The sequence below is a fragment of the Suncus etruscus genome, chromosome 10, assembly GCF_024139225.1.
Source record: "Suncus etruscus isolate mSunEtr1 chromosome 10, mSunEtr1.pri.cur, whole genome shotgun sequence".
In the NCBI taxonomy this organism is placed as follows: domain Eukaryota; kingdom Metazoa; phylum Chordata; class Mammalia; order Eulipotyphla; family Soricidae; genus Suncus; species Suncus etruscus.
In genome coordinates, this window is record NC_064857.1 from 280,112 (window position 1) to 292,433 (window position 12,322).

Consider the following 12,322-nt stretch of genomic DNA (forward strand, 5'->3'; position numbering starts at 1 on the left):
TGTTAAGGAGGCTTGGGTCCATTCTGCCAATAGTAGCTCACTGAAGAACCCAAAGGTGTGATGCTGCTCAAGCTGTGCAGTGCTGGCTATTTTTTTTTTCTGGCCACCTTGTGATGTTAAGGCCCTTGGGACTGTACCCTGAAATTCTGGGGCATCTGGGGCTGCAACCACTGATGCTTGAAGGACTAGCTGGCATTGGGGGTAAAAGCAGGATAAGCTACAGATACAGAATGTGCCTTAACTTTTATACTTTATCTATAGCTACCAAGAAAAATTTTTAAATATTTAGTTTGGGTTCTACCCAGCTGTTATCACTGTTTGCAAACCATATGAGATTCTGGGGATATAACCGCTGTGAGTTTGCCAGGTAAGAGCCCTACCTGATGTACTTCTTATACAGTCCCAACAATTTTTATTGTCCCTGAGTCAAACATTTTACAAACCAATATCACTGAATATCTGATATTTATTTTATTTTACTTTATTATTATTTTTTTTTGGTTTTTGGGTCACACCCAGCAGCGCTCAGGGGTTACTCCTGGCTCTATGCTCAGAAATCGCTCCTGGCAGGCATGGGGGACCATCTGGGATGCCGGGATTCAAACCACATTCCTTCTGCATGCAAGGCAAATGCCCTACCTTCATGCTATCTCTCTGGCCACCAGAATCTGATATTCCTAAAGATTCATCAACACACTTCTATATCTTTTCTATGTGCTAATATATTACTACATTAATTACTATGCATATATATTAAGAACTGAACAGCTTTATTTTTGTTTTATAGAATATAAAATATTGCTTAGCATATTTTAGTATATATAACTCAGTATATTTTATAAGTATATATAACTTAGTTTTAAAATATAACTTAGATATTTTGAATCCACTAAATAAAAAATTGCATCTAGTATAACATATGTATACCTGATTTAATTTTATAATCAAATTTTCCAAATTTCAAGGGGCTGGAGTGATAGTATAGTGAGTGGGTAAGGCATTTGCCTGACATGTAGCTGGCCTGGGTTCAACCCTTAGCATCCTATATGGTACTCAGAACCTGCCAATAGTAATTTCTGAATGCAGAGCCAGGAATAACCTCTGAGCTCTGCTGGGTGTAGAACAAAAAACAAAAATTGCTTTAATTTTTCTAAATTTTGAGATGTAGTTTGTATATTTTTTAGTCATAGGCAACTTTGTGTGTGTTTTAATTTTGGGTCCGTACCTGGCAGAGTCCAGGGCTTACTCTTGGCGGTGGGAATTTAAAAAATGTTTTTATGCATCATTTTCCTACTGAAAGGAATAATAGTTGCTAACTGGGGTATCCTCTGTAGAGTATTGCTATAAAATTACTTGAAAACGTTGAAAAATCTTAAAGTTATAGCTAATTTGCACTGATTCATGATATTGCATCAGCTCTATTGAGGTGATAAAAGGTGCTATAACATGTTTTAATTAATTTTGGTATAAGGCCCATATATGGCTGTGGTCTGGGCTTACTTCTGGCTCTATACTCAGGGATTACTTAGAGCAGAGCTCAGGGGACCATAAAGAGTCCTGGGGATTGAACCAGGTTAGCAGTATGTAAGACAAGTTGCTTACTTGTTGTACTATATTTCTGTCCTTATATAATGTTTTCTTAATTAAAGGTATTAGTTCTAAATCTATTTATATACATATAAATGTATATGTATCTATATGCTATCAATCACTCTATCATATAATGGTTAGATAATTTTTATTTTGGTTTTTGGGTCACACCCAGCATCACTCAGGGGCTACTCCTGGCTCTATACTCAGAAATCACCCCTGGCAGGCTCGGGGGACCATATGGGACGCTGGGATTAGAACCGATGACCTTCTGCATGAAAGGTAAATGCCCTACCCTCCATGCTATCTCTCCAGCCCCTGGTTAGATAATTATTAACATAGTAAAGTATATAAATACATATGCACATATAATCAAAACATTTATTATATGTATAAAATATATCATATATAATGTTCAAATGACTGCAACCCTAAAGTGGTTGAAGTGCATGAAGTATAGGGTAAAATAGTTTATGTCTAACTATAACATTTTACTTATAACTGCAATATTTACTACATATATGCAATATATTAAAGCTTAATTATATTGTCTTATATATAAGGGTTATTTAAGAATTAGACATTCATCTTATTAGGTAATATAGGTACTTTCCAGCTTTAAAGTCAATCAAACTCTAAAATCCCATAGAAAAATGAGATGGATGGGAGAGGTAGCATAGCATGCCTTGCATGCTGCCAACCCGAGAGGGACCCGGTTTAATTCCTGGCACTCATATGGTCCCTCAGCCTGCTGGGGGTGATTTCTGAGTGCAGAGCCAGGAGGAACTCCTGAGCACCACTGGGTGTGACCCAACAACCAATCAATCAATGAATCAATCAATAAATAAAGTTTTACAAATGAGAAATGAGGGGATGAAGAGAACAGACACCTCTGATGAGACCAACAGATTGCTAACAGGCACATGAAAAAATGCTAATGATCACTATTGTTAGAGAAATTCATATCAAGATGACAATGAGATATCATTTTACACCAGTGAGAATGCCATATATAAAAAATACAGGGAGCAATCTATGTTGATAAGAATGTGGTGAAAAAGAAAATCTCATCCCCTGCTGATGGTCCAATCTCTATGGAAAATAGTAAGGAGGGCTCACAGTAATCTCAGAATCAAGTGCCATATTACCCAGAAATTCCACTTTTGGGTATCTATACCCAGGACAGAAAAACATTCATTCAAAAGGATGTATGTACACCACTACTCATTCCAGTACTTAGTACAATAGCTAAGATTTGAAATCAACTTAGATGTCCAACAACAAATGAGTGGATCATGAAATTGTAACATATATACACATAGATTTTTAAATAATGCAGTCATGCAGTTCACTGCAACATGGATGGAACTGGAAGGTATCTATGTTAAATGAGGTAAGCCAGAAGAAGGATAAATTTAGAGCAATATCACTTTTATATGATATTTAGAATAACTGCATGAGAGTGCAATTGTTTAAAGGGGAGGTGCCTAAATCACTGTGGTCCCAAATTATAGTAAAGAAATAAAATGGAGGGAGAGATAGATAGGTGTGAAATAACAAGGAAAGGAGTGAAGGGGTTTTAGATATATTAGTGGTATTAAGGAAGGTCAGAGAAAAATATCCAAATTATGTGGTCAACTGAAATCAGAAGACTCAAACTTTAACAACCAAACTTAACAAACTTAAAAGGTGCCTGTTGAGATGGCAGGCTTGGAGGAGGAAGAAAACTGGGAATATTTTAGAGGGAATTTGACACTGGTAGTGGGATTGGTGCTGGAACATTGTATATCTAAAACTAAGTAATGACAACTCTGTAAATCCAGAGCTTTAAATTCTTTTTAAAAATTAAAAAAATATAATCGTCTTCTAAAAGAATTCACTACTCTTGTGCTTTTATAGGCAGATTTGGGACAGGCTCAGTTATCCTTCTACTTTTTAACATGGATGAAAAATGACCACTCTCCATGGAAAGATGATCAGTGAAACAAAAGTTTGCATTTTGCTTTCAAGTTGGAATATGCTTCTGCAACCACACAAGATCCATAGTGAATTCTGAATATAGACACAGTTTCGACTATTCCCTGCTACCTGTGGAAAGGTGGTCATTGTTTTCCAAGAGACTGCCATCTTCATCTCCCTCTATCCTGTCACCACACTCTTGTTTGCAGTCTGTATTTGGGCTGTAGTGCTGGGGCTTCATCAGCAGGGATTTTCTCTTATTGACGGGCACACCAAAAGCCTGCTCTTCAGCTCGTCTCTTCTTCCTCAAAGAGCAATCATAGGCTGTGCTGTAGTGATTAACACAGATTGAGGACAGTTAACTATTGGCTGACATTTGATTTTCATGCCCAGTTTGGGTAAACTTCAGAGCAAAGGTTTAGTTGTGACTCAAATAAAGTATCCCATTCATTGAGTTTTGTGGATTCTATTTCACTGCTCATCCTGAGTTTAAAACAAACAAACAAACAAGAAAAAGGTTCATCCAGAATCCTGATTAAGCATTTATTAATCTGTGGTTTAATGGAGAGTACACTAAATACCCAGTAAAGGATGAAACCAGATTTGCCTTGATTTGCTGATCCTAGGGAACATGAATGTGAAAACGTATGCAAAACTGTGTCTTATGTTGAATAAGTTACAAGATTTTCAAGTAGTTGTTTGCTGCTGAAAAAGCTTCCATCTGCCACAATGATGTGACATATTTGAGGTATTCTATCTTGGGTGTTAACTAGGAAATAAAAGGAAAAAAAGAGAGAGTGCAGAATATGAACATTCAATCAACTCATCTCCATTGACATGTAAGCCAACAAACAAAAATATATAGTTAAAAAGATGCTATATTTTTGCCTCTTCATCCCACTCATTCAACAAATAGGAGAAATAAGCAGAAAAGGAGGAAAAATAAAATTGTAATCTATCCCCTAGGAAACCCCACCACCACCAATCCTTACTCTTGTTTTCATTTATTTTCCATTGGAAGTGTTCCTGTGAGAAGCTTTTGAAAATTGATTTTCTGTATATAGTTCAATTAGAATTAATGTAAATTTCTTAATGAGTGTATTTAAGACAAAAATTCTCTTGGCCAGATCCAAGAAGATCAATGAGTTTGATAATGATGAGTCTATGAAATATATTTAAAATGTTTTTTGAGAAAAACATAATAGTTTCCAATGAAAAGTTTCAAAGAAGAGAACTCTAGACCCAGAGCAATAAGAGTCTACTCTCTCACTTAAAGGTAATTGATACTTTATCATAATACAAAATTTACTAAAGGTCTAAAATTGTTCTTTTTGAAACAAAGAGCAAAAATGGTGGATCAGTAATTCTGGTGCCTAGATAGAGTTAACTCACTAAATCTAGTTATTATTTAGAATTGCAAACTGCAATTTAGATGATCTCTGCCAAATGACCATAATCTGTAGCCAAAAGGTTAACTCACCAAGATGATAATAGATATCAACTTCAACACTTGAATCAAAAGATATGGTGAGAATAAAAGTGATATAGATAAGATTTTATTTAAAGTATCACTTCAACTTAACACAAATCATCAAATTTGCTACTAGCCATGCATAAGTCACCTAAAGAGATATTAGTTGTGTGATGTAAATATGTTGAAATTTAGAAATGATAACTATCTCATCCAAGAGGGAGAATAATTTTTAGGTGGCATTTTGGGGGACAAAAAATGTAGGATCTGTGTTGGTAGTGACAGAAACAGGGATAGGGACATCTATTCCAGGGTTCTTTATACTCTAAAACATTGGGCTGTGCAGCTACTATAAACATCACAAACTCTCCCTGCATAGAATTATGCATGCTGGTCTGTCTGTAAATGCATTCTACTTAAAAAAAACACACACACATTATTTATATTTACATAAATTGCATTAGGCTTATATAACGTTAGCTTGAAATTTCACATTCTGTACATTTTCCATTGCAAAGTAGCCTTAGCCCAGGCATGATTTGTAGTGAAAATGAAAGGCTTTATAATAAATATTACCCTTTGTGTGTGCATGGAAAATGGTCCCTTTTCCTAGTTTTCCCTGAGGGCACACTATTTTGGTTTTATTGTGACACTTCACTGTGACATTGCAATGAGGGAGAGCCATGCTTTACATGTCACTGAAAGAAATGCCACAAAATGCTAACATATCTTCTCAAGGTTGCCAGAAATAATTTCCACTGGGTTGTGTTTTCCCATCTGTGGAGCTCTGAAATGTTAAGGAAATAAATGAGCTCTATTATCTATATTTTTCTAGTAGATGAGAAAAAAGAAAAAATACACCCAACCCTGCACTTATTGTTCTATTCAATCAAACTGTTGCTTTAAACATCCAGACTTCTCCAGGGAACTTTACCAAATACATTTCTATAACGTATTTCACACCTGTGGTTTTGATTATACTAAAATATCTTTATGAATCTGAGTTTTACCTTAGAGAAATTTTTGGTTGTGTATACAGGAAATACTTCTGTTTAAAAATTCAAATTTTCACTTGAATGAGATTGCCTTTCATGGAAACATATGTGTAAAATTTAATTAAAAAGCAATTCTGAGAAACAATAATTAGATGAAAGATAGTTTCAGTGTTGAAAGTATCATTAGAAGCTAAATTCATGAACTTATTGAGTTTCAGTTAAAGAAAGCAAATAAATAGTAAGCTGCATTGCCTAAATATGTACAAAAAGCACACGATTTCAAAATAATTTTTGCTTGTTTGTTTTGTTTTGTTTTGTTTTGGGGTCACACCCGGTGATGCTCAGGAGTTACTCTTGCTATGTGTTCAGAAATCACTCCTGGATAGGGGAACCTTATGAGACTCTGGGATGAAACCAGGTCTATCCTGGATTGGCCGCATGCAAGGCAAATGTCCTACCGCTGTGCCCAAGAATTCAAAATGATTTCATGAGGTGAATATAAAAATGTTTGAATAGTAAACTAGCAATATAATTAGAAAAAATTAATAAACAGAAATAAATACTTGTGATAAATCTAATAAGGCATGAACATCTATCCAAAACAAATACATTATTGAGAAACATAAAGAAAATCTAAATAATCAGATCATTTAAGGTTCCTTGAGATGCTGAGAATCGAACTCACATACGTAGCATGTGTCCTAATCACTATTCTATATCCTGGCCCCATAAACCCATTTTTATTTTATTTCAATTTATTTCAATTATTATTTTTTAAATGCCATGATTTGCAAAGTTGCTCAAAATATTGTTATTTTTGGCATTCAATATTCCAACATCAATCCAAAAGCCAGTGTAACATTTCTTCCACCATTGTCCCTAGTTTTCTACTATCTCCCAAGACCTCCCTTTGACAGGTACAAATAATTTACTTAATATTGATTGCTTCAAGTAAATGGTAACTAAAAGACTTAAAAACTTAAAAAAAAATTAAAAGACAAGCAAGCTCTGAGAAGCCCACCAAATTTAAAAGGAAATCTGTGCATGAAAAGTGCCATATCATAAGATGGGTCAGATCATTAAGTCATCATCTGAAGGTTTACTAAGCTGTTTCTTGCTAGTTGAGCATCTGTTTTTCGTTTTGTTTGTTGAAATTAGGTGATTCCTTTGATAATTTTCTATCTAATTTGGTGGATTCATAGTGGGCTGTCAGTATTGAAAAATATGGAGATGTATCTATAGGTTTTCATGGCTTGGCTTGCCTCACTTTTGAGTGAAATGAGTGTATGGCAATGTATAGGTGCATGAATGGTCCTGCATCTTTGGGGTACTTCGGGAGGGGGTTGGGCAAAATCCTTACCCCTCCAAAGTCTTGGCAGCTCTTACACACCATTGCCATGCCAATGACCTAATTTCACCACTAGGTCTTGATCAAAGTTACAGAATACAAGGCAAGTGCACTCCTTCCTGTGCTCTCTTTCCAGTCCAAAGAAACTTTTTCAAATAAAATAAAATGTAATAGATAATATCTCAAAAAATGAAGTTTTCAGGGGACAGAGCGATAGTGCAGCGGCAGCGCGCTTGCCTTTCACGCGACTGATCCAGGACGGACCGGTTCTATCCCCGGTGTCTCATATGGTCTCCCAAGCCAGGAGCGATTTCTGAGAGCATAGCCAGGAGTAACTCCTGAGCGTTACTGAGTGTAGCCTAAAAACCAAAAACTAAAACCAAAAGAAAAAGAGAGAGAGAGAGAGAGAGAGAGAGAGAGAGAGAGAGAGAGAGAGAGAGAGAGAGAGAGAGAGAGAGAGAGAATGAAGTTTTCGGTACTTTTGTTTATTTTTAATTAACTAGCCAATTTCATTCTGAAATCCCTACTCTGAAACTCTGTTCTATGAATGTATAGACAATATACAACAGTTACTTGACTACTCTCTCAGAATATTAGAATAAGACCCCCTGGAAAGTTTGACTTACATGCATTTATTTAAAATAGACTTCAAAATCTATAAGAATTTAAAGTCATTCCAAATGCTGAATCTACTCTTATCAGGATAGTCTTTAGAGATGCTATTTATTATTCAAGAACAGAAATCAAGTTCATCACCCAGTTCTCTTAACTATGCTTTCTAAACTTGTGATCACACTGCTTCATATGCTATTCCAAACTATATTTGCTAAATAATAAACCTATAATTTTAGCTTCTCCTATTACTCATCTCATACATTCAACATATAAGTTGACATTTATCAATAGTTTGCTGTTATGGATCATTGATTCTGTGGGAAGGTTATTTGATAACACTAGATTTATCTGAAAGGAGAAAATTCCTCAATAACACCAGAGCTAATATATGTTTTCCTCTCATTTAATGCTATGATTTCATAATTAATAAGTTAATTTTCAGAATATCCACAACAGGTTTTTTTAAGCCACACCAGATGTTTCTCAGGGGTTACTCCTGGCTTTGCACTTGGGTATCAATCCTGGTGATACCTTGGGGACAATATGGTATGCCTGGGATCAAATCTGGGTCCAAGGCTGACCTATCACTCTGTTTCCCACAACAATTTATTTTTGAATTTATATTTTTTATTTTAAAGTAGATTACAAATCTTTCACAGTAATATTTTAGGTACATAGTGATAGTGAATCAGGGGCATTCCCACCACCAATATTGTCCTCCCTCCTCCACTGTTCCCAGCATGCACCACATATCCCCCTGTTTTAACCCCCAGGCTGCTTGTATAGGCGGTCCTCTCTGTGTCTGGTATGTTGTGAATTGGATATCTTTTCTGTTGTCACTGGCTTTGGATTTGGTGCTTAGGTTTGAACCTTTTTTATTTCTACTTAATGTTCATGTGACCATTTGGTCTTGGTACCCTCCATTATTTCCCCTCCATTTGTATGGCTGCTGTCTATATGTTCTCACAACAATTTTTAATAAAATATTCAAGAACTTCTAGAACCACAAAGACTGACTTCATCATAAATCCCACCCCTGGATCTGTGCAGATACTGAGATCCCTAGACACAGAGGCCTGATTGTATCACCCAGGATAGAGCAGAGGTCTCCCAAACACGACAAAAGCACCACCGGGAGAGTAAATGATCCTGAACAGAGTCTATAGTTGATCCCATGACAATACACTCCAAGGGCGGAGAAACCCCATATCTCTTAGGCCAAGTGAATTCCTTTCCGAATGACCCCAATATTTACTGTGCCAGGGCAGGAGGGAAAAAACAAAAAGCACAAAACATTGTTTATTTTTTATATATTATTTTATCTTCATTTATTATTATTTTTATTTACCTATCTATTTTTGGTCAATTTCTCTGTTTGGGTGTGATTATTGAAGTTGTTGTCCCCAGTTATTCTTTCTCTTCCTTTCTGTTCTTTCTTTATATGCTATGCCATGTTTCTTATTTCAAGACCATGGCGTTTTTGTTTTTGTTTTTTATTTGTTTTTTGTTTGTTTTTTGTTGTTTTGTTTTGTGTTTTTTTTTGTTTCTTTTTTTTTGTGTTTATCGTTATTGTTGGAGTCCTCACTGGATATTTGACACTTCTTTTTGTACTGGTGGAATGTTTCACCTTTTTTCTCTCCTTCGTCTCTCAAACCGATGATGAGAGCCTCTAGAAGAATTCCGCTTATTTTCGGCGTATTAGACTTTTACCCCAGTTTATTACTTTTCTCTCCTTCAAACAAAACCACATAACTTGAACTAGCTACTCCTGCCCCCCAGTTAGAGGGGGAAATAAGGGAGGCACCAGGACCAAACAGGTGCAAGACTACTAAGTAGTAGGTTAGATACAGAGGAGACCATATATTCTAGCAACCCTGGGGGTGAGGGAAGAGGATATGGGAGGTAGGACAAAAACGGGTGTAGGGAGGACAATTTGGTGATGGGAATCCCCCCTGATTTTATGTAAATATGTACCTAAAATATTATTGTCAACAATATGTAAGCCACTATGATCAAAATTAAAATTATATTTAAAAAAAAGGACAGAAAAAAATATTCAAGTCATAAAAAGATATTCCTTAAAAATTACAGTATTAGTGAAATGATACAGTAACAACTACCATGACAATGTTAATGAGTGAGAGAAGTAGAATGCCTGTCTCAAATACAGGCAGAGGATGTGGGTGGAAGGAGATGGGTGCATTAGTGGTGGGAATGTTGCACTGGTGAAGGGCAGTGCCCTTTGTGTGATTGAAACCCAACTACAGCCATGTTTGTAATCACGGTGTTTAAATAAAGATAAAAAATGTTAAAAATGTGATTTAAATTATACAAATGCTGAAGTCAACTAACCCTCCTTGGAATATGTTTCCAAATTCATGTTCCCTGTTCTCTTGTCAGTGAAGTTGTAATCTTCTAAGAAAGTGAAAAAAAAATTAGATTATGCTATCTGGTAGATAGCATGAGGAAATAGAAGATATAGATGCTCCACGTGCAGAGTGACCAAATGACCATGATATTACAACTAAATATTTGTCTGGTGGAATGCTGACTAACTGATACCAGGGTTCAATTCTAAAGTAGACTTTGAAATACGGATGGTGGCAAATAGATACTGCTGGTGGGTGTGGAAATATGAATTATATGCCATAAACTTTATTATTAACAATATTTTAAACAACTGACTACTGAAGGTAAAAAAATACTTTAAACTCAATTTTACACATGCATTTGAATGTTCACAATATTATTATTAAACCATATTTATTTAAAATTAGATAAAAAGCATTTAATATGAGAAACAAAGTTTTAAAATAAACAAGTAATCACTAATTAAAATACTTGGTATATGAACATTTTTGAGTGCAGTTTAACATGAATAATATCAATTTTCCCTAATTTATACCTTTAAACAAATGATATATCTCAGTTGAATAATATGAGTATCAAATGGATGTGTTAGTACAGGGGCAATGTGCTTGCTTGCCTTGCATGTGGTCACCTCAGTGGAAACCAGAGGACCATCAGGACTAATCCCTGAAACAGTCAAGAAAAATCTTTCTTCTTTTTTTCTTTTGGATTTTGGGCCACACCTGGTGATGCTCAGGAGTTACTCCTGGCTATGTGCTCAGAAATCGCTCCTGGCTTGGGGAACCATTTGGGATGTTTGGGGTTTGAACCCAAGGTCTTCCTGGATCAGTGCATGCAAAGCAAACACCCTACCAGTGCGCCATCACTCTGGCCCCAAGAAAAATCTTTCAACGGAATTGTAAGTGACTAGAAATCTAAAATAACGTGGGTACCTTCAACCTTTAAATTACCTATAGACTGCTAAGCATATAATTTTTAAATGTTTAGCTACAGTTTACCCATGTAATATGTAAAATGTTTATTGGTCTCTTTAGTAACATATCTTCTCAATCATAGGGATTTTCCCTAAAGTGTATAGTAAGCCCTCTCAGTTGCAAGAGCAGAAAGGGAATGAAAGAAAAGGGGAGAAAAGATAAATTTTCAAACAGCATTTTTATTATATAGTATCTATTTGGAACAGTTGTGATAAATGAATACTAAATAAAAACAAAGCAAAACAAGAGAATATAGTGGGCCCTGAGATATAGAGAGTCAAATGGGCATGGTGCTTGCCTTGCAAATGGCTAACCCAGGTTGAATTTCTCTGCACTTCATATGGTCCCCTAAGAACTAGCAGGAGTGACCCCCGAATCCAGAGTCCAGAGTAAATTCTGAGCAGAGCTGTGTGGCCCCCAAACAAACAGACAAATAAGAATATAGGGAGGTGATATTTGGATAAGTTGAAAAAAAACATAGACAGCAGGAGATGATTAGTGATTATATAGATTTTAGGATTTATACAATTAAATAAAAAGAATTCAAATACAGAAGATTTGTAGTTTGGTGGTAAATTTGGTTTTAATAAAGACAAACATGTTTCATTTTACTCTGTTGAATAATACTTTAAAGAAGAATTTTACAGTTTTGTATGAAAAAACTGGAGATGTTTAGGGCTTACTACTGGCTTTGCATTCAGGTAGCACTTCTGGTAGATTAAACCCAGCAAGTGCCTTGCATGTCATACTATTCCTCTAGCCTTTAAAATACTTTCCTTAAGTATAAGAACATGTCATTTTACTTTAATTTCTCCAAACAGTATCAGTACATCAGTGGAAATTTATTAAAAACACCCCCAAGAAAATAAACAATAACATTGATGCTGTTTTATGTTGGGTGTTACAGAGTATCCACACAGTATATCCATCACCCATGTTTTTCTCTCCTCAGCTGGGCCTCCAAGACAGTTCATTTCTAGGGAGATAATTACTACACTGA

General features: G+C 35.6%; 1 protein-coding gene across 1 annotated transcript in view; it reads right to left on the reverse strand.

Annotated features, from left to right (window-relative positions):
* The window catches only part of ST18 (ST18 C2H2C-type zinc finger transcription factor), a 155,191-nt gene that overhangs the window by 114,342 nt on the left and 28,527 nt on the right, over positions 1–12,322 (reverse strand). Inside the window, exon 2 of the mRNA XM_049782434.1 lies at positions 3,679–3,878. Coding sequence (XP_049638391.1) covers positions 3,679–3,878 — 200 coding nt within the window. The remainder of the gene's footprint in view (positions 1–3,678; positions 3,879–12,322) is intronic.